At 61.7% G+C, this 20813-nt stretch overlaps 10 protein-coding genes across 10 annotated transcripts; 7 read left to right on the forward strand and 3 right to left on the reverse strand.

Annotated features, from left to right (window-relative positions):
• Positions 1-504: 504 nt before the first annotated feature.
• On the forward strand, positions 505-882 carry F751_2225 (Cyclic pyranopterin monophosphate synthase accessory protein, mitochondrial; the record flags this gene model as incomplete). Its single annotated transcript, XM_011401274.1, has 1 exon — positions 505-882. The coding sequence occupies one exon, from the start codon at positions 505-507 to the stop codon at positions 880-882; it is 378 nt and encodes a 125-aa protein (XP_011399576.1).
• A 272-nt stretch (positions 883-1154) lies between these two features.
• Positions 1155-2737, forward strand: F751_2226 (hypothetical protein; the record flags this gene model as incomplete). The annotated part of the gene is made up of 4 exons (XM_011401275.1): positions 1155-1286; positions 1407-1523; positions 1737-1949; positions 2138-2737. 4 exons carry the CDS (start codon positions 1155-1157, stop codon positions 2735-2737), a joined length of 1062 nt encoding a protein of 353 aa, XP_011399577.1.
• Positions 2738-3365: 628 nt separating this feature from the next.
• Positions 3366-5072, reverse strand: F751_2227 (L-2-hydroxyglutarate dehydrogenase, mitochondrial; the record flags this gene model as incomplete). The annotated part of the gene is made up of 4 exons (XM_011401276.1): positions 3366-3996; positions 4157-4216; positions 4344-4632; positions 4850-5072. 4 exons carry the CDS (start codon positions 5070-5072, stop codon positions 3366-3368), a joined length of 1203 nt encoding a protein of 400 aa, XP_011399578.1.
• A 663-nt stretch (positions 5073-5735) lies between these two features.
• Positions 5736-6830, forward strand: F751_2228 (Rhomboid protease GluP; the record flags this gene model as incomplete). The annotated part of the gene is made up of 4 exons (XM_011401277.1): positions 5736-5822; positions 6034-6262; positions 6400-6553; positions 6650-6830. The coding sequence occupies 4 exons, from the start codon at positions 5736-5738 to the stop codon at positions 6828-6830; spliced, it is 651 nt and encodes a 216-aa protein (XP_011399579.1).
• Positions 6831-7124: 294 nt separating this feature from the next.
• F751_2229 (Glucose-6-phosphate isomerase, cytosolic B) lies at positions 7125-10208 on the forward strand (the record flags this gene model as incomplete). The annotated part of the gene is made up of 9 exons (XM_011401278.1): positions 7125-7273; positions 7364-7475; positions 7638-7766; positions 7905-7977; positions 8151-8290; positions 8427-8557; positions 8767-9343; positions 9527-9628; positions 10026-10208. 9 exons carry the CDS (start codon positions 7125-7127, stop codon positions 10206-10208), a joined length of 1596 nt encoding a protein of 531 aa, XP_011399580.1.
• A 618-nt stretch (positions 10209-10826) lies between these two features.
• Positions 10827-13325, reverse strand: F751_2230 (Protein disulfide-isomerase 5-4; the record flags this gene model as incomplete). The annotated part of the gene is made up of 6 exons (XM_011401279.1): positions 10827-11238; positions 11472-11776; positions 12111-12413; positions 12728-13000; positions 13109-13187; positions 13267-13325. 6 exons carry the CDS (start codon positions 13323-13325, stop codon positions 10827-10829), a joined length of 1431 nt encoding a protein of 476 aa, XP_011399581.1.
• A 295-nt stretch (positions 13326-13620) lies between these two features.
• Positions 13621-16483, forward strand: F751_2231 (Splicing factor U2AF-associated protein 2; the record flags this gene model as incomplete). The annotated part of the gene is made up of 9 exons (XM_011401280.1): positions 13621-13720; positions 13808-14049; positions 14145-14354; positions 14515-14655; positions 14793-14963; positions 15170-15307; positions 15521-15679; positions 15934-16053; positions 16244-16483. The coding sequence occupies 9 exons, from the start codon at positions 13621-13623 to the stop codon at positions 16481-16483; spliced, it is 1521 nt and encodes a 506-aa protein (XP_011399582.1).
• Positions 16484-16774: 291 nt separating this feature from the next.
• On the forward strand, positions 16775-18003 carry F751_2232 (U2 small nuclear ribonucleoprotein B''; the record flags this gene model as incomplete). The annotated part of the gene is made up of 5 exons (XM_011401281.1): positions 16775-16880; positions 16970-17142; positions 17304-17409; positions 17550-17743; positions 17863-18003. The coding sequence occupies 5 exons, from the start codon at positions 16775-16777 to the stop codon at positions 18001-18003; spliced, it is 720 nt and encodes a 239-aa protein (XP_011399583.1).
• A 146-nt stretch (positions 18004-18149) lies between these two features.
• On the reverse strand, positions 18150-19309 carry F751_2233 (hypothetical protein; the record flags this gene model as incomplete). The annotated part of the gene is made up of 2 exons (XM_011401282.1): positions 18150-18665; positions 19223-19309. The coding sequence occupies 2 exons, from the start codon at positions 19307-19309 to the stop codon at positions 18150-18152; spliced, it is 603 nt and encodes a 200-aa protein (XP_011399584.1).
• On the forward strand, positions 19224-20233 carry F751_2234 (Dephospho-CoA kinase; the record flags this gene model as incomplete). Its single annotated transcript, XM_011401283.1, has 2 exons — positions 19224-19346; positions 19895-20233. 2 exons carry the CDS (start codon positions 19224-19226, stop codon positions 20231-20233), a joined length of 462 nt encoding a protein of 153 aa, XP_011399585.1.
• Between the last annotated feature and the right edge of the window lie 580 nt (positions 20234-20813).

The raw sequence follows: 20813 nt of genomic DNA on the forward strand, positions 1-20813 counted from the left end.
ACTCTTGACGTGCAACATGATATCTAAGATGTGCATAGGCGGGCCGTCATTGGTTCTTGGTACGGCGTTACTGCCTGGAAGGATACATCTCCCTCTGTCCGCCTGACTTCGAGCAGGAGTTGGCTGAGCTCCACGGCATCGGAACCGCGCCTCAGGAGGAGCCGCTTGAGCAACCAGATGCACCCAGGCCCACGGCAGACTCTCGACATGCTGAGCGGCAGGCTCACGCGCCTTTCATGCCGCAACAGCCTCAAGAATCCCCACTGAGCACCTCATTGACGCATGTGGATGACTCGGGTCGGGCCAGGATGGTCGACGTCTCTCAGGTACTTTTGGAGCTTCGAGTGAAATACAATTCATTTCCCCCGAGTGCAAGTGGTTGTGTCGACGGGAGTGCATGCCCGAATCCTGAATATCCATCCATTAACCCTGCTTCCGAGAGCACCGTCATCATCCCTGCAGAAACCACACACCGCGCGGACAGCGGTGGCAGGAGCCCGAGTGATGTTGGGACGCACGGTATTCGATCTGATCCAGCAGAATGCCATGAAGAAGGGCGATGTTCTGAGCGTGGCGCAGCTGGCCGGGGTGATGGGGGCGAAACAAACGGCGTCCCTCATCCCCCTGTGCCACCCCCTGAGCCTGTCGAACGTGGAGGTGAAGCTGGCCCTGCTCGCCGACTTCCACGCGCTCAACATAACGGTCACCGCGTCGACAGTCGGTCAGACTGGAGTGGAGATGGAAGCCCTGACTGGCGCCTCCATCGCCGCGTTGACTGTATATGACATGTGCAAAGCTGTCTCTCGGGAACTGAAAATCACAGACATCCGACTCCTGCACAAGTCTGGAGGCCGCTCGGGGGACTGGACATGCTCTTCCTAAACAATACCGTGTAAAATTTAGAATCAATCAGGTGAATAATTGTGGCGCGTCGAACATGGTGATGGCGGCAAACGTCACGCCTCCCTGGAAAGATGCGAGGTGGGATGCTGGTACCACCGAAACAGTCAACTTCAAGTCACGCTCGGCGTATGCCTTTGCCGGCACAATAGCTAGAACCCCAGTGTCGTTTGGCATAACTCTCAAAATTTCTCACTAGGTTTCCCATACATCCCAACCCCCAAATGACTCCCAGCTCGCCATCCCTCTCGTGAATGGAGCTGCCCAAGAGCCCGGCCGTCCCCATCGTGCGTTACACGTCTACCGCCCGTCTCCAGTCTCAACCAATGTGCAAGCAGGTTCTGCCCTCGTTTCAGGGCCCGGAGAGCTTGCTCTTCACCTTTGAGGTAGGCGAAGGGGTGCGGATGCCCTCCCGGAATCTTTCGGCATCGCCGGGTATCCACCAGATGTGTGGAGGCTTCGTGTCGGCGCGTCGATTGATTCCCCACCCTCCCACTCCCCCACAGGCCGACGATGCCTTCACATTCCATCTCGGACGCATTGGGGCCAGCTTCAATGAGTATCGCGAGCTCCAGACCAAGATCCTGGGCCACCTAGTCCCACGCACGCTCTTCCATGTTCGGGTGAGCATTGGGTCGCACACCACCAGCAAAGCCACCTCCTCGGCGGCTCGACCGGGGTGCCTCGGAGTCACCACCCCACCATGCATGCACAAACCAGACGTTTACACCGCAACGAATGCTGTCGTGTGCCGCTCGCGAGTCCCACGCGCTCCCGCCGCACGCCGCAATCCCCGTGTACTGACTCATCACCCCCTGACTCCCCCTGCCCGGCAGTTGCTCCGCCATGTCCGACTGGCAGCCGCTCGCATCCGGCACTCCGGCACCATTGCCAGCGAGATCCTGGCAAACGAGCTTGCCATGGAGGGCTACACGGTGTCCCTCCAGCGAGGGGAGGGTGGCGGTCCCGGGACCCAGTGCTTCAAGAACCTGCGACACACCTTCCTCACAGTCCAGGACCCAGACAGCCAAGACTCCTTCATTGTAGAGGTGAGGCCCGAGCTGGACGGCTTTCATGTTTTGGGAGTCATGCCTTAGTTTCAAGGGTTTGTCCCTCGAGGGCATACACTGGGGCAGGGCGTGATGGACCGGAACAAGGACATGTTGTTCCGATGTGCTGCCTACACTGCTGCGTCGCTCCTTCTTACTTCCCTCTACCCCCACCCCACCCCCCACAGCTGTCTTTCCGGGACCATTTTGCCATCCCCCTCCAGTCCCTGCGGTATCAGAGCCTGCTGGACCTCCTCCCCGACGCCCTGGTGGCGCTGCCCTCGGACCTCTCCCCCCTTGTGGACATCGTGAGCCGCGAGCTGACCCGCGCCTTTGCCGCGGCGGGGCTGGACATCCCGCCCTGGCGCCAGGCCAAGAGCATGCTCAGCAAGTGGCTGCCCAAGCGCGCGCAGTCCACCTCCCTCAGCGCGGCCCCCAACTCCGAGCTGGCGGCCGCCGGCTCCCTGCACTGCCACCCACGCGTCGTCACCCACGAGCCGGCGCTGGGCTCCGAGCCCGCCTCGCCCACCTCCCCCTGGTCCGACCGCGCGAGCGACGCCGGCGACGCGCCAGGCGGCGCCTCGCCGCGTGCCGTCCTCCCGGAGGACGAGGAGCCGGCAGGGAAGCTGGGCGCGCTCCGCGGCGAGGGCGGCAAGCGCCGCTCCCTGCTCAGCTGGAGCCTGGCGCTGCAGCCGGCGCCGGGGCCGCAGCGGCCCGGTGCCTGGCAGCAGGAGCCCACCATCCGCGTGGTGCAGCGGCAGGGCAGCCGCCACGCCGTCGCCGCGTGACCGCGCGGCGCGAGGCGCGAGCGCATGCCGTGCTCACTCCGGGTCTCCTCCATCTATCCGAGGCCGGTGAACCTTGAGAGCGCGCGAGTCGAGGACGTGAGAGAGGGGAGAGAGCGGGGCGCCCCTTGTACGCCTTTACCCAGGGACAGTGGCCGCGCCTGCGCGTCGCCGTCCGCTCTCCTCTGAGAGCGCAGATCACCACTTCCCAGGGAGCGGCAGGGATGCCCCCCGCAGTTTGTACTTTTTGCAGTCCCAGTATTTTGCAAGCGGGGGCCCTTCAGCCCAGCTCATCTTCCTTGTGCAATCCTTCTCGAGGGCTGTGCACATTATCCCCCCCCCCCCCTTTATTCCTGCCATTTCGTCTTTCCTTGGTGTGTTCCTCCACAGGTGCCCTGCACCCCTGCTAGGGCAGTACTTCAAGAATGAACTGGGTTGCCAGACCATCTGCCACATGTAAGTGGGCCACGCAAGGGCATTGCTGGGTGGCAGTCAGGAGAGTGAAAGAGTGCAGCACAGGGGTTGCGCATCGCCACACGCCGCGGCGGTCTCTCCCAGGCTCGTCGGTCGCGCAGTACAGCCACGTCCCACATGGGTCATGCACACGCTCTCCAGGCTCTCCGCGGCGCCCTCACCTCCCGGCCAGCAGCGCCGCGACCCTCTTGCCAAGGGCCAGCGAGGCCGTCAGGCCCGGGGACTCGATGCCGTACAGCGCGGCCACGCCCGGCGCGCCCGTGGCCTCGGGTCCACACACCAGAAAGTCCCCCGCCGGCTGGCCGCGGCCGGCGACCTTGGGCCGCAAGCCCGCATACCCCGGCTGCAGCGCCCCGTCCGGCAGCCCCGGCCAGTAGGCCCGGACGGCGGCCTGGAAGGCCGGCAGCAGGCCCGGGTCTACGCTGTAGTCCAGGGCGTCGGGGTCTGTCCCCGGCGGCAGCCAGCAGGTGTCGGGGCCGAACCTGGCCCCCCCCGCCAGGTCCAGGGTCAGGTGCACGCCCAGCCCGCCCCCGCCAGGCACCGGGTAGACGAGGTGGCGGAACGGGGGCCTGCACCCGCTCAGCGCAAAGTAGGAGCCCTTGACCAGGGCCAGGGGGGGGACGCGGCGCGGATCCACCCCGAGCAGGCAGCGCGAGACACGCTGCGCCCAGAGGCCGGCGGCGTTGACCACAGCCGCGCAGGTCAGCGAGACGGTCTCGCCGCCGGGCGGGCCGTCTCGCACGGCCAGACGCTTGGTCGCGCCGCCCACCTCCCCGCCCTCCACCGTGCTGCTAGGAAGGGGCAAGGGGGGGGGCGGGTGAATCCATGCGAGGCTGGGAGAGCGGGTTTGTGAGACACTCCATGCGTGTCCACACCCCACGCATGGGCCAACCCGGGTGACAGGCGCCGCACACCCTGGCTCATGAGAGGACACTCACGGACCCTCACCTGTGGAGCGCCACCATCCCTCCGGCCTCCTCGATCTGGCGCTGGAGCTCCGTCATGAGACTAGTGGTGGGAGGGGACAGGAGGAGGGGAACTTGTCTCGACGTATGATCGTGCAGCAACCCCTTCCCAGCGCTTGGGCAACCCCTGGCCCCGCTTCCTCACACCCTCTCCACTATACCCCACAAACCTGTGGCTGTCGACGATGCCCGTATTGGGCGCAAGCAGCCCTGCGACGGCTTGCACCTCCGGCTCCAGCTCCCGGATTTCGCCAGGGGTGAGCCGCTCCAGCTCCACGCCATTGGCCGCAGCCGACCGCCGGGTGCTCTCCAGCTGGTCCAGCTGCTGGTCGCTGGTGGCCACCAGCAGCTTGCCGGTGCGACGGACAGGGACATTGTACTGCTCGCAAAACTTGTACATGAGGGCATTGCCTTCCACGCACGTCTGGGCCTTGAGACTCCCGGGGGGGTAGTAGATGCCTGGTGGGGTGGGAAGGGGGTTGACTTGTGGCACTGAATTCCTAGCGTGCGGTGGCTGATGTGTGTGGTGCCCTGCAGACGGGGCATGCACTGATGTGCCACCACACATGCTCGCCGACTCACCTGTCCCCACCAAGAGTCCTTTGAAATTCCACTTGGCAGGACATGCGACTGCTTACAATGCCACGATGGTAACTTTGACCATAATGCATCCCACCTGAGTGTATGACCTCGCTGTTCCGGCTGCTTGTCTGGGTGCCGATGGCGGGTCCGGAATCCAGCACCAACACCTGGCGACCCGCCAGGCCGAGCTCCCTGGCGATGGCGAGACCCACCACCCCAGCTCCAATCACCACGACATCCGCGTCTAGTTGGGATTGGGCACTCGCAAAGCGCCTCTGTAGACCTCGACAGTGTGGTAGGAATGGAGCCCTACGCATGGGCTTGGAGGAGAGGGGCCAGCGCCCAACCTGAGCACTACATAGGATCAGTACTACCAATAATCGTCCTGAATCTACACCAGCTGCATGACTCAACCTCCGACCTGGGCCATCGCAGTCCTGTGTGCTGGGCGAAGTGATCTAGCGATTTGCATCACGCGCTCGCGCCCCGGCAACAAAACCAGATGAAGAGTGTTCGGGAATGGATGGGAGGGCGAGCTCCCGAGGTCGTGGGCTGCTATACATGATAGAAATAGGGATAAATCACACACTTAGACGTTCTACCCATTGCAGCTGTAGATCCCTCCCCCGCCGGGAGCATAGAATGTTCCCTCCCAAGAGGGCGTTGACATGGAAGTTCACCCCATTCTCCAGCTTTGCACCACTTAGAGCATCAAACAGGAGTGAATGGAGTAAGCATGGTCGCGTCAGGCACGCAGCAGCGGCTGCAGCAATTTTCAGCGGACTTGCTGCTGCAGGAATTGGAGCACCCATCAAGTGAGAAGGGCATATGCCGGTAGTCTGCGACATGGAGTGTTGCTTGGGGAATGTGTCGATCATTCAGCCCCTTTTATGATGGTTCCCAGGCTAAGAAGGAATTCGAGGCTGAAAAAAGTGGCCGCCGGCGCAAGTCGGACCGGCTTTGGGCACCCCTCCCGACGGATGACAGACCTCCTGATCCTGGCGAATGTGGCAGCTTTCGGCACGCAGCTCCTCACCAAGCAGGGTCTCACGGTGTGGGGTGCCAAGGTAGGCTTGGCAGGCTGGGATGCTGAGGGCAAGTGATATCTACAGAGAAAGGCACCATATTAAGGTTGATGGGCAGGTTGAACAGAGGTCAGCTGGAGGGACATTGGACCCTATCTCTGTACGGTCCCCTTCCTGCACCTGCAATGCATACCACATCCTCTTCCTTCTGTGCGCAGCGCGACACATTTGCTTCACCCCGCCATCTCTGCAGGTGAACCAGTTGATTGTGGCCGGTCAGTACTGGCGGCTCATCACACCCGCCTTCCTGCACGGCAACCTCGTACACTTGGCCATCAACTGTGCCTCCCTGAATGCCCTGGGGGGCACCCTGGAGGGACTGTCTGGGCGGGAGAGGCTGGCCTCTGTCTACATGGTGGCTGCGGTCACGGGCAACCTGGCCAGCTTCTGGGGCAGCCCCTCGGTCTCGCTGGGGGCCTCAGGTGCGGCTCGAGGTTGGGATCAGGGGGAGCTCTAGGTTGGTCCTCACAATCCACCTGCAGTTTTCGTATGATAATCCCGGCTTTCACACCTCTTTGCACCCTGAGCTCAAGGCATCCCTTCATCACCCTCCTGCCAGGGGCGATCTTTGGGCTCGGCGGCGCCCTGGCCATTTTCTTCTACCAGAATCGCAATCTGTATGGCCAGCGCAGCGATTTCGTGCTCAGGCAGCTGGGCCAGACACTGGCGCTCAATGTGGTCTATGGCTTCGTGAGTCCACGTATAGACAACTGGTGGGTTTGGATGTGTTGAAGCATTGCTGGTTGGGACATAGGGCGAGGGTTGTAGGGAGATCATTCGGCACTAAACCGTTCGGCACACACTCCCAGGGGGCACCTGGGCGGCCTCGTCGGTGGCGTGCTCGCCGGGTACCTGCTTGGACCCAGGCTGTCGCTTGCTGAGACCGTGGACGGCCGTAAAGCGATTGTGGATGAGCCGCCGCTCAGGCTCTTTGCCAGGGACCCAGTGATCCTGCCGCTGCCGGGGGGTGGGCGTGGGAGACAGGGCTGAGGCATGCCTGCCTGACACGAATACGGTTTTCCGTATAGATTCTCTCATCCCAGCATTCTCCAGATTGTAATTCAACCCATGTTGGGATGAGAGAGGCAGGAAGGAGGATGGCCCACATTCCAGACACTCTCACGTAACCTTTGGTGTGTGTCGCGCTCATGGTTCAAGCGAGCCAGTCTGATCGGATGTCAAACCCAACCAGACAGCGTGAAAACGAATAGATCTCTTGTGATCATTTCCTTTCACTATTGCCTGCCGCTGCTCCCTCTTCATCGCGGAAGGGTTCACCACGACATGGCCACGGTCGTCAAGGACGCAGCCGAGGCTGTGCGCTCTCGCCTGAATGCCGTCCTGGCAGGAGTTGGGGAGGCCCCGAGCACCCTGATCAGCTCCTCCCCCGAGTGGAAAGCGCTGGAGGCGCACGCGGTGGCCGTCCAGAAGCTGTGCGTAAGGGTTTTTGGGGTTTGGGGTCAGAGGAACCAGGGCGCGCTCCCCCCCGAAGGCGTATTCCCAACCCCCACCACCCCCATCAGGCATCTCAAGGATCTGCTCAGTGACGATGCGCGGACCACCGCCCTGACCCGGGAGGCCGAGGGCCTGTACCTGGACCTTGCCCGCCAGAATGCAACCCCTGAAACGCTGCAGGTGGGGGTTGGGGCCTTGGATGCTTTGATGCAGGGCCATGCACAGAGCAGGCAGCAAAGAAATGTGAAAATGATTCATGTCGACATTGCAGAGCCTGCATCCGTCAGCAGCATTGGTGCACAGTCTATCATTAACTCCAGCAATGTGCGTGCCCCCATGCAGCTGCTCCTGGCGCTGGCAGAGAAGGCGGGTGTGAAGACCAAGATCGATGCCATGTTTGCGGGGCAGCACATCAACACCACGGAGGACCGGGCTGTGCTGCATGTTGCCCTCCGCGCCAAGCGCAATCAGGTTGGCGGCTGTGGTATGTCTTTGCTGTAATGTCCAGCAGAGTTTGTACGCATGAGGCATGAGCTGGCAATGGAGGCATGCCGGCCCTCACAGCATGTTATCTGGCAGCATTTTCATTTCAAACGGCTCCCCAACCAGGTGATCACCGATGCCGGCAAAAATGTGGTGCCCGAGGTCTGGGAGGTCCTGGACAAGATCAAGGCGTTCTCTGGTGCGCCGGGATGTAGTATTCGCGTGGCGGTTTTAGGATGTAAGGATTGGGCCCCCATACGAGTCTTGCGGCTTAGAAGACTACTCTGCCATGATTGGAATGTCAGGCTTACTGTCCTGGCACTTGTTACTTGCCCCTCATCACTTCCCGTCCCCCTTCTCTCCCACACTCAGAGCGGGTGAGGTCTGGGGAGTGGAAGGGTGTGACGGGCAAGCCCATCGACACCGTCGTCTCCATCGGTATCGGCGGCTCCGCTCTGGGTCCCCTCTTTGTCCACACCGCCCTCGCCACGGCCCCCGAGGCCGCCGCTCAGGTCGGTAAAACTTTGGCATTCAATGCAACTGCCGCCCTCCTGTGCATGCCATGAGCAATGGCAGCTGGCACTCGGCGACACCCTCTTAATCCCCTCCCTTGGACATCCGCACCCACCCCACCCCTCCTATTCAAAGGCGGGCGGCCGCAAGCTGGTCTTCCTGGCCAACGTCGACCCAGTGGACGCGGTGCGCAGCCTTGGCGACCTGAACCCGGAAACCACGCTGGCCATCGTGGTGTCCAAGACCTTCACCACCGCAGAAACCATGTTGAATGCACGCACCGCCAGGCAGGGCTCCGTGAATTGGGACAGTGTATGGGGACAACGGCCCTGTTGTGCATCCAGTAACTGAGCGGCATTGTGTCTCATACAGGGCAGGCTGCCTGCGTGCCTGGAAGGGTCCCGCCTCTAAGATGGTATGCCAAGCTAGCCTCCCTCATCCCCTCCCCCCGCCCTTTACCCCTCTCTCTCCACAGGGCCTGGCTGACGGCCGCGCTTGGTCAGGAGGCGGTGGCCAAGCACATGGTGGCCGTGTCCACCAACCTGCCGGCCGTCGGTGCCTTTGGCATCGACGCCGCCAACACCTTTGGCTTCTGGGACTGGGTGGGCGGCCGCTACTCGGTCTCCTCCGCCGTCGGCGTGCTGCCACTCAGCCTGCAGTACGGCTTCGGGGTCGTGCGCTCCTTCTTGGACGGCATGCAGACCATGGACGAGCACTACCGCACCGCGCCGCCCTCCAGCAACCTGCCCCTGCTCCAGGGCCTGTTCAACGTGTGGAACGCCACCTTCCTGGGCCACCCCACCACCGCCATCCTGCCCTACCAGCAGTCGCTGGCGCACTTTGCACCCCACGTGCAGCAGCTGTCCATGGAGTCCAACGGCAAGGGCGTGTCGCTGGACGGCACGACGCTTAACTTCGGCGCGGGCGAGATCGATTTTGGGGAGCCGGGGACCAATGGCCAGCACTCCTTCTACCAGCTGATCCACCAGGGGAGGGTCATCCCCGCCGAGTTCATTGCCATCGCTACCAGCCAGCAGGATGTCTACCTGGAGGTGTGTGGTGGGTGTTTGAGAGGAAAAAGGAGTCAAGAATGGCTTGGCACGGTTCCTGTGCTTGGGGTAGGGAGGGGGTGGGGTTTTGGACGGTGTCGCTCACTGTCGGGAACAACGCCGTGCCGCCGCCCCGCACTCTCTTGGAGCTCGTCCAAAGCATGCACCCGTTCTCTTCTCCCACAGGGCGAGAAGGTGTCGAGCCACGAGGAGCTGATGTGCAACTTCTTCGCCCAGCCCGACGCGCTGGCCCTGGGCAAGGATGCCGCGACCCTGGCGGGCGAGGGGGTTCCCCAGGCTCTCATCCCCCACAAGACCTTCACCGGCAATCGCCCCAGCCTGAGCCTGCTCCTCCCCGACCTCACCCCCTGCACCCTGGGCAAGCTGCTGGCGCTCTACGAGCACCGCGTGGCCACTTCCGGTTTCGTCTGGGGCATCAACTCCTTCGACCAGTGGGGCGTCGAGCTCGGCAAGGTGACGAGGGGGGTGGTGGATGTGTGGGGATTGAGGGTACTCGGGGAGGACTGGCAGTCACAGGACCCTTTCCACTGGCGCCAGCCCCAACTCTGTCTGAGGTGCTGGCCGGCGCTCGGTGTCTCGCCTACGGCGCTGCATGGGCACACGCTGACGAGCTCTGCGAGTGTCCCGAGTCAACCTCCCCTCCCCACCCCCCCTCCTGCAACAGGCGCTGGCCAACAAGGTGCGCGCCAGCCTCGCCGCCGCGCGCTCCAATGGCAACGCCCTGCGCGCCGACGAGGGCTTCAACTCGAGCACCGCGGCGCTGCTCGGCCGCTTCCTGAAGCAGTACCAGCCCAAGGGGCCTTCGGATGGCGCCCCCGCTCTGCCCTCCGCGTTGCAGTCGGCCTGATGGGCGCGTCGGAAACGCTGGGCGCAAGGTGTGCGAGGAGCTGGAGGCAGGGAGTGGGAGCCCCAAGGCCATCATCCGGCCGGCCCCTGCTCCGGCAGGCAGCCCGGGGGAGGGCGCAGCCAGGGTCTCATGGCTTGCAAGCTGCCAGACAGCAGCCATGAGATGTATCCATGTGCTCGTCGAGAGCGATTTGCTTACCAGAACTTTGCTCTGAGACCTGAATTGGCTGACAAGGCATGTGCGGTCCTCAGCCCACAACTGAGCCTGGGCATGTCTGGGCGCCGGGGACTCATCAGCGAGCCACCTTTGCTTGTGCCCTGCCTTGGTGACAGTGTGTGGTCACAACAAGATACTGTGTCAGTGCCTCGAGTGGAAGACTGCGGGTCCACCCCTCCGCAGCAGGCAAGGGCGTGCAGGTTCAAGTGGTGGGAGAATAGGACACCAAGCCCTCTTCCCTGGGGTGCCTTCAAGGCGCTCGGCGGACGCAGAGGGTGGGAGCGCAGTGCTCCGAGGCATTCGCGGGCGAGGGCTGGCAACTGTGCACGTGGCGCCTCGCCAGGCACCACTCCCGCCGGCCACCGCTGCGCCGTCTGGCGCCCCCGCCAGGTCCCGCCCGCCTCAGCCCTGCTTGCCCAGCTCCACCTTTTTGGCCATGCTGTGCAGGGAGTGGGTGATGCCGTCCACGATGCCCGCCACGGTGAACACGCCGCCGATCACGGCGCATGTGGAGATGAGGAAGGAGAAGAGGGGCTTGCGCACCTCCCCCACCAGGATCTGGATGGGGGACATGGTGTACGACACCTTGACCGAGGCGTGGTCGGCGGCGTCGTACACGTGGGACTGCACCGTGTACTCATACGCATCGTAGGCATCGTGCCCCCGCCCCGCCTCGATGGTGGTCAGCACCACCTGCGCATAGTGCTCATAGGTGGCGCCCGTGGAGGGGTTGGTGAAGGAGCGCCCGCGCAGCTTGTCCGACCAGTCGTGCGCCAGGCCGTGGGGATGCAGCCGGGCCAGCGCCGCGCGGCGCCTGTGATTGTTGGAGGGATGAGGAGGAGGGGTGGGGGGGTGTTCGTGGCTGCCATGGTGGGGGGGCTGGGGCCACGACAAGGCCAGTGAGCGGAGCGATGTGAGTCACAGACACAGCCTGCCAGGCACCCACCAATAATCCACATGCTGGCTCCAACGACTGCAGAGGCGGGGGAGGACAGTTGCAGCCCCTCCCACACACCCCAAAGCCCCCCCCCCCCCTATAAATCCTACTTGGGCGAGGGCGCGAGGCCAAAATAGAGGTGGTTCACGGTGTGCGACAGGTCCTGGGCCAGGAAGTCGATTGAGTGGCCCGGGGCGCGTGCCACAAAGTGCATGGTCCCGGGCACCTTCTTCACCATGATGAAGCCGGCAAAATTGCAGCCCGAGGCGGCGGTCGCGGCGCGGACCGTACTGAGCTGGCGCGCGGCCAGGTTGGGCGTGCCCACCGTCGGCGGCACCAGCTTGTCCGCCAGCGCAGTCAGGGCCTCCTTGGTGCGGTCGCCGTAGTAGGCGTCGTGCTCCCGGTGGCCCATGCGCTGCGAGGCGGTGATTTGGGGGGGAAAGACAGGGTTGGGGGTCAGAAACATTCTTAAACATGGGAGGGGAAGGAGAAGACTGCTTTGGTTTGGCTGCCCAGCAGCTGATCTCCCTTGCAAACTAGATATCCAGTGAGTCAAAGCCCGATCGCCATAGCGGCGGCGGATGAGGCGTCCTCGGCTTAACCAGGGTCAAATGCTTGCAGATGGACCCTTTGCAGAGGGCCTGCAGAGGGTTCCTGCAGCATCCAAGATCACACCTCTCAATCCCTCTCTACATCCAAATGCCGCAATCCACGTACCTCCTACATATACCCCCCCATTGCCGCCTCACCACGACCTCGTCGGAGCCCTTGTGGAAGATGCGGATGGAAGGGAAAGCGGAGATGAAGTGCTGGCGGCACAGCGGCGCCTGCGCCACGCAGTCCACCTTGGCAAACCGGATGCGGCGCTCGGCGTCGGGGTACTTGGCGTGCACCGCCTCGGTGACCGCCTCCCAGGTTGGCGCCAGGCGCTGGCACCAGGAGCACCAGGGCGCGAAGAAGTTGACCACCACCACCTCGTAGGCCGCCAGGGTCGCGTCGAACGTGGCCCCCGACAGCGGTGTGGCGATGTCCACGTTCTCGTACTGGAAGCCCTGCGGCGGGAGATTTGTTTTGAGGGGGGTTTCTTGGGGCTGGGCAGTCATTGCCTGGATGGGAATGGATGGCCATTCGCGCCCTCAGGACTCCATTCCCCAAGGGGCACACGGCAAGCGCGAGCATTTCAGCATTGGCATTCACCAAACGGAGTTTGTGGGGGTCCCAGCTGAGCACAGCAGTGTCCAGTGCAAGTCCACGACGCACTCCTGCGGGCATCGACCGCCCAGCATGCCAGGCGTCCACCCCACACCTTCGTTCCAGCTCCAAAACACTACCCCTTCCAAACCCTGGCCCCCTTCGCCAGCCTCACCGGGTGCTCCTCATCGTACTCAGGGTTGTGGTGCGCCGCGTCCTCCAGCCCCAGTCCGACTCGCTCCAGGCGGTCGTTCAGCGGCACCTTGCGCACAGTCTTGGTCAAGTTGAGCCGCTTGAGGCCCATGGCGTCGGAGATGTCCAGCGTGGCGAACTCGCAGCTCATGCGCGGGAAGCTGAGGTCGAAGTTGACGCGCAGGAGTTCACCGTGCGCCGATCGGTCCACGATCATCTCGGTGTGGGTGCTGGTCTTCAGGAAGGAGTGCATCTCCTGCGATGGGGACGGCAGGGGTTGGTGGTGGGAGGGGCTCTGCGCCGGCTCCTGGGTCGCCATTAGGTACACTCGGGGCACGCAAGGCTACACCATCACGCATCTCACCAGGCCCAGCAGGAGGAGGATGAGGGTGGCCGCGGTGACGGAGATGACGGCCCCAGCCAGGGTTGTCTCGGTGAGATCACTACGGGGTGGGAGCGGGCATCTCATTCATGCACAGCGCTCCAAGAGGAAAGGCACGCAATGAAATATGCTACCAATACCTTGGGATCTTCTTGTAGAAGTCCACCGCCCGCAGGCGCTGCAGCACCCGCGGAGCCATCGCGTTGGTTGTCCAACTCCCGACTTATTGCCCCTTGAGAGCCTGTGCACGACACATACCCTGATCTGAGCCAATGGGTTGTGTGTTCCAAATACGCTTGGAACACTACGCAAATGCAATGGTTCTGCATGCGTCTGACCATTTTTGCATCGAGGCGAGAGTGGTCCGAGCGCGCCCAAAACATCAAGCACATTCACTGCATGGATGCCACGATCCTAAACGATCTGGCATGCTCCTTCCCACTTGACGGCATTTGATGGTATTGCTAGCAGCATAGATACAGAAATTCGGCGATATGACGGAAGCCGCTACTGCGGGTGACGAACCCATCGGCTGGTGCTATCTGGATGCCAGCTCCCAGAGCCAGGGGCCCTTTCCCCTCGACTACTTGCAACGTGAGAGGAACTGGAGGGGTCGTGCAATGTATTAAGTGGACTGATCGGCGTGCTGCAGAGTGGTCCCCCTCTCGCCTGTCCATGCAGGCCTGCAACAGGCTGGATACTTCCATGCCGAAACGCTTTTCTGGCGGGAGGGGCAGGCGGAGTGGAAACACCTGCAAGATCTCCCCGACCTCCACGCCTCCCTGGAGGCAGCCACACTGGCGGCTGCCCCACCTCCAGCGGCGCAGGGAGCAGCAGTGGATGGATCAACCGGCGATGGCCCGGCAGCCCCGCAGGATGACCTGAGCACCTTCATGGCTGAGATCTCGGCGCTGGATGCTGAGGTAGGGGGGATTGCTGGATACTCGGGCCGGTGCTGCATCAAAGGAAGGAACAGGAACCATTCGCGCCCCCGATTCTCGCCTCTGTTCCACAGCAGGCTGATGATGGGCCCAGCACCCCACCGCCCGAGGAGCAGACCTTCACTGATGACGATGGCACGGTCTACAGCTGGGACCCGGCCACGCGAAAGTTCCTGCCACGGGGTCAGGGGGGCCCAGGCGGTGCTGCTGTGCAGTATAACCCAGAGGACATGGTTTTTGAGGGGGAGGAGCTGGACATCCCGGATTTTGTCCGCCCAGGAGACGAGGTCAGGACCTGGTCGAGGGCCTGGGTGGTGCGGGGGTTGCACTCTGGAGCGAGAAGGAATGTGCCGAGGGAAGACTTGGTGGTGGTCAACCTGGGTTCTGAGATGCACTTTGAATTCGAAGCCGGCTCACAGCCATGTCGAGTCCTCGTCGCCACCACAGTCTTCTGCTTCCGACGGAGAGGAGGAGTCCAAGAAAAAGAAGGCAAAGCCTGACGCCAAGACTGGCAAGCCAGCATCAGAGGCAGCCAAGGATCCCGTGAAGGAGGAGCAGCCTTCGAGCCGCGAGGCACTGTTGGCAGAGGTACGGTGGATTGAGCAGGGTTGATTGGCCCTTCCCTGCTCCTCGTCTGTGATTCATCCTCGGATTTCAGTGCCTGAGCTCATGAGCCACCGCTGGTTGCCGATTCCCATCCCCACAACCCCACCTACCACACCCAGGCAAAGGAGAAGGCAGCCCAGAAGAAGCAGGCGCGGGCAGCCTCCAGCGCGGAGTGGTTTGAGCTGAAGCGGAACACCAGCGTGTATGTGACGGGCCTCCCAGAGGATGTCACCCTGGCAGAGATGGTGGAGACCTTTTCAAAGTGTGGCATCATCAAGGAGGATGACCAGGTGCGATGTATGTTAGATTGCGATGAGAAGAGGATGGATGGATGGATCGATGGATGGATGGGTGGGTGGATGGGCAGCTTGTGCATGAAATGCGTCAGGCCTGGTACTGCCCATTCATGGTAGTATGTAGGCAAGGCTTCCCTCCGAGTGCAATCCTCATTCAATGGGATATCTTACCCACTCGGAACATTACTACTACATTGCAGCGGCAACCCCGCATCAAGATCTACCAGGACTCCAATGGCATGCCCAAGGGTGACGGGCTGGTGACCTTCCTGAAGGAGCCGTCGGTGGATTTGGCGGTGCAGCTGCTTGATGGTGTGGCATTCCGCTACGGGCTCCAGGTGAGGAGAAATGTTCCCTGAAATGAGCTGGGAGTCTCACGTTAGATTGACAGGAGGATTGAGCAACCAGCATGATGAGGCCGCACTGCTGGCAATAGCCCCCTGCACCTCATTGGCTGCCTGTGGCAAGGACGACCGAGTCCTCCGATGCGAAGCTGGTTTTGCGAGGGTCTCTCAACAGCACTTTGGCCTCTCATCCCACTGCCCCCCTAGAACATGACGGTGTCGCCCGCCAAGTTCGAGCTCAAGGGCGAGGGCTTCAAGCCCAAGCAGAGCGCCGGGAACAAAAAGCGTAAGAAGAAGGTGCTGGAGTCGTTGGAGAAGCAGGCCCTCACCTGGGACGGCTTCGAGGACAAGCTGGCGCCCACCCAGGTCTGGTTGTGCGGTGGGATTTGAGATGGGGACGCTGGTGCCACCAGACCCAAGCCTGCAACGGAGCAGCTTGTGTGGAATCAAGACCGGACTGCTGCCACATCTTGGGCGCGGAGTTCAACATCAATTGAAGTGTGTTTTGGCAGCTCGCTTGATTGGCTTATAGAGTGGGGGCGCCTTGAACAGAAGCTCCATCTCCTCTTTTCCAGACAAGGCAGCAATCCCTCCCTGCCGGAACCACCCCTCCATGGCAGGTCACCGTGATCATCAAGCACATGTTCACCATCGACGAGATACTGGAAAACCCCCTCTACAGCGAGGAAATTGAGAGGGATGTCCTCGCAGAGGCGGGCAGGCTGGGACGAGTGGAGAAGGTGAGATGGCACAAAGGTGTTGTGTGAAGTATAATCAGCAGTTGCACGGGAGCAGGAAGCTGGCATCACATTGCATCTTTCGACTGCATACCGCATAGCATTGGGAGCCGCTTGGGCAACACACTCTCCATGCGAGCTTTTTGGTCATCACTGCCTCTTCATACTCCCATCCACACTCCCTACACCTCAGGTCAAGGTGTACAAGGGCAACCCCGATGGCGTGGTGTCGATCAAGTTTGCCACAGGGGAGGCAGCAGACAAGTGTGTAAAGCTGATGGAGGGCCGCTTCTTTGCCGGGCGACGGCTGGCGGCATTCATGTGGGACGGGTACACCAACTACAACATGAAGCTGCAGGAGACTGAGGAGCAGCAGGCAGCCCGACTGGAAGCATTTGGAAGGGAGCTCGAGGAGGGAGGGAAGGAGCAATGACTGGTGGATAATTGCTGCTCGTAAAACGCAATCTGTATGTTGAAAGGTGCACATCCAATCTTTCCAGGACTGAAAGGTATGCCAGGGCGCGAGATTCACTCCCATCGGAATACGAGATTAGCGACCCACAGGGAAGTATACGAGTAAATTGTATGCACACGTGCTCGCTGTAGACATCAAAATTTTGATAGAACTTGGTGTGAGAGGGAGCCACTCCAGCTGGATCGAGTGCCGGTTCCCCTCAAGGCACCCACCCCTGTGGACACCCGAATCCATTGCAGCGGGGTCTCCATGGAGGCGATGGAGGGGGTAGTGCATGAAGTAGACAATGGGACCGTCTCTGCCGCATCACACACCGTGTACGTGAGTAACATCTTCGAGAAGTTGAAGCTTGAAGGTGCGACGGAGCGAGGCGTGGAGGGATTCAACGCGTCGATGCTGTCCTCTTATCACGCTTTAAACCACTCCGACATATTCATACCGCAGAGCTCAAAAATTGCATGCGGACAATCTTCGAGCAATTCGGGCCGGTGCTGGACGTGGTCGCTCGCAAGACATATCGCCTGAGAGGCCAGGCGTGGGTGGTGTTTGAGAGGGCAGAGGATGCCGAGAAGGCTGTCAAGCTCCTACAAGGTTTCCCGTTCTACAGCAAGCAGCTGGTGGGTGGTGCTGTGGGGTCAGCGCTCCTCTGGGCAGGGGGGATGAAAGCCCTTCACCCGGGAGCTTGCTCAGTGCACGTGCGTCTACAGGGTGGACGAGCAACATGATGTGTCTTGCGCCCCGATCCACACAAGCTGGTCCCAACCCCTACACCCCGCAGAAGCTAGCCCTGGCGAAAACGAAATCTGATGCTGTCGCCAAGGTAGAGGGCGTGTACTCTGAGGAGTACGTTGAGGCGCGACGCAAAAAGGCCAAGGAAGACAAACGTGCGTGGGATCGGCAAGGTGGATTGGTTTTGCAGAGGTCCCATGAGGTCGGCTGGTGAAAAGGCGAGCACACTCCGATGTACTGGCAGCCTATCACCCTCTACGCCGACTCATTGTGCTTCCATGCTGCCTCTCCGCAGAGGCCGTCGCAGCGGTCGCAGAGCCGGCTCCCGTCGGCTATGCGCCACCTGTCCAGGGGGGCCCAGCCGCCGTCCATCCCGCAGAGCAGGCGGTGAATGCGCCCAACAAGATCCTGTTCCTGGAGAACGTCCCTGCCGGGACCAACGAAGGCATGCTCTCCGTCCTCTTCACACAGTACCCCGGTTTCGTGGAGGTACGCAGGGGTAGGCCTGTGCATTGATGTTTGAGAAGGCACTGGCCGGCTGCATGGCTTGCGTGTCGGCCTCGCAAGCCGCCCCCCCATCCCCCGCTCCTGGGCTGCTCCCTGCGTAGGTGCGGCTCGTCCCCCAGCGCCCCGGCATCGCATTCGTGGAGTTTGGCGATGAGCGGCAGGCAGGCACGGCCATGGTCTCCCTCCAGGGCTTCAAGATGGCCACCGACATGCCCCTGCGCATCACCTTTGCCAAGCAGTGACCCCCGCCGAATGGTGTGCAAGTGATTCGGTCTCTTGCTCTGGCGCAAGGGTACATCAAGGGTCTTTTGCAGATGAGCAGGTGCGGGGACGTCCACATTCAGATTACAGCAAGAGCCGCGCAGCGCGGTCTCGCACTGCGCGGGCCTCACCCACGCTTCAGCACGTTCATCTCCTCCTCGCGCGGAGCTCGCGCCACTGGCTGCACTGCTGCGCCCCTGCTGGTGCCTCGCTGTAGGGCCGCGCCTGTGTGACGGAGCGGCATGGTGAGGAAGATCCATGCATGATCATCAGGAAACCTGAACCTGGTGAGAGCTGCGGCACAACCCCCGGGATACCATCTCACCCAGTGCTGGCAGCCAGGGAGGCACCTGCACCATCCATTCCTCCCTTCTTCCTCACCTGTCACACCCCCCGCGGCGACCAGGAACGCGCCGGACTTTGCCCCTGCTGCCAGGCCCAGGGGTCCCGCCATGAGGCCCCCCAGGGCCGCACCAGCAGCGACCGCCCCAGTGAGGGCGAGGGGGGCACCCTCCAGGCGCTCGCGCGCGTCTGTCACCACAGATGACACCGAGCCCTGGGCCCTGCTGAGGAGGTCGGTGCCAGTGGAGCCGAGGCTGGGCACGGGTGGGAGGTAGGCTGCCCAGCCCGAGGACACCTCCGCCTCGGCTTGTGCGTGCCTGCCGCATGACGTTCCTGGTGAGATGCCCGCATTGTCACGCGCCACAGGTAGAAGGTGGCCAAGCCCACGCCCTTGGCCCGCCTCGTATGCCTCGGCAGGAGTGCCCCGACTCGACACCGGGAGCGAGGCTGAGGAGCTTGTGCTTGGGGAACGAAGAGGGTCCCTGGATACCCGCGGGTCGGGTTCCTGCAGTATGGCATCCAAATCTTCGAGTGTCTCCGGCTGCGGCACAAAGTAGGCTCTGGCCGCTGAGAACCACTCCGCCATGGATCACTTCGGCACCCGCGCTGGTCACGAGCGTTCACGCAGCCGATGTTCGTATGGAGCTCTCATCGTGATTGAATCTGTTGTACATCATCGTACCTGACGAACGGCCGCTCTATTGAGGCTGCGATGCTGGCACCGACTCCTAGCGATACCCTATGCGAGGCGCGAAGTCCGACAGCACAGCAAAAATCCGACCTCCCCGCCCCGTCTGCGGGGATGGTGAAGCGTCGTACCGTGCATCAATTTGACAACCATGTTTGGTCTCTTCTCACCATGAAGATCGTCGGGCTGTCCGGGGGAATCGCGACGGGGAAGTCCACCTTCGCTGCAGAGTTGAGGACTTTGGGGTTCCCAGTCATCGACTCTGATGACATCGCAAAGCTGGTCGTGAAAAAGGTGAATCATTCAAGGGCTTGAAGGGCAGTCTGTATCTTTTTTGAACCTCGTATGAGAGCTCCAAAGCCACGGCGTTGCAGGGGCGATGGGCGCACCGACGTATCGTCAAGGCTTTCGGCAGCGGCGTACTCACACCCGATGGTACGGCCTCCTGCAGACAGAGATCTGGGGCATATGGCATATACCGAAACCTAGATGCCTCAATTATGGAAGAGCACACCTGCACTGCTCCGCGCAGGAGAGGTGGATCGTGAGAAGCTGGGTGACATCATTTTTAGGGACCCGCACGCACGCCGGGCTCTGAACTCAGCCACTCACCTCCCCATCCTGGGGTATCTCCTTGCTGACTTGCTCTCCAACTTTCTACGCTTCAAGACAGTCGTGGTGGGTACATGGCGCTGTCCCGCAGTCCTTTCGGAGGTCATGTTCTTGGACTCGCGTGGGCTGGCATCTCCCACACTTGTCGTTGCTTGCAAAGGGTCTCCACGTCCCTCTATACACAAGCAATGCTACACGCCATGCATCACGCCCCTGACATTCCCATCCAGATCGTTGACATGCCACTCCTCTTTGAAACGGGGTTCTATCACTTCACCAGCCCCCGCCTGCTGGTAGCTGCCGGGGAGGGCATGCAGCGCCGCCGCCTGATGGCCAGGGACGGATTGAGCGAGGAGGCAGCCGATGTCCGCGTCTCCTCCCAGATGCCACTCTCTGCCAAGAGGAGGCTGGCTGACATCGTGGTCGAAAATGATGGGGACGTGGAGGAGCTGAGGCAATCCGCACGGACTGTGGGTGGATTGCTGCAGCGTCATCGCTGGCTGCACATCTGGTTTTTCTCGCCGCTGGGCCTGGGTTTGGTGGCTGCGGCCCTCTTCTCACTGCGCTGAGGATGTACTTGTATTACTCAGGAGACCTTGACTTTTGTATCCAATCACTGTAGCGATAGTGTACGTGTACCTGCATGGTTGCCGTGTACACATCGCCTCCTGTGTATATTCGACCTGGACGCCCGATACTTCGCTGTGTTTCTCAGCATCCGGATTGTCCGCGGCTCGGGACCGGAGTGGGTGTCCATACCTTGATCCCATTTTTCCACCAATCTCTCTCCATATTAACAGCTTGGAGAGCGAAAGATTCAAAGAAAACAATTCAAGCTCTCTGTGATGCTGCGGTGGCGGGCATGGTGAATTCTGAGGTGTTGACCGGGTCGACATGTTCGGCTTCGTGAGCGCGCTCAACAGTGCCTTGCAACCTGTACGTCCCAATAGTGTGCCCTCTGGACCTTGGGCACCTAGAGCATCCCATAAACAGCCCACGACTGTCACTCGCTGGCCCTGGCTGGGCGGGGAGCTGACTCGGCTTCAGGATGAGTATTCTCGTCTGCAGATCCTGTACGCGGGTCTCGCCACAGGACGCCGTGCCGACCCGCGACCGCATCGCCTGCTCACGAGTAAGATTGGTGGCATC

Source organism: Auxenochlorella protothecoides (genome assembly GCF_000733215.1).
Source record: "Auxenochlorella protothecoides strain 0710 unplaced genomic scaffold scaffold2, whole genome shotgun sequence".
Classification (NCBI taxonomy): domain Eukaryota; kingdom Viridiplantae; phylum Chlorophyta; class Trebouxiophyceae; order Chlorellales; family Chlorellaceae; genus Auxenochlorella; species Auxenochlorella protothecoides.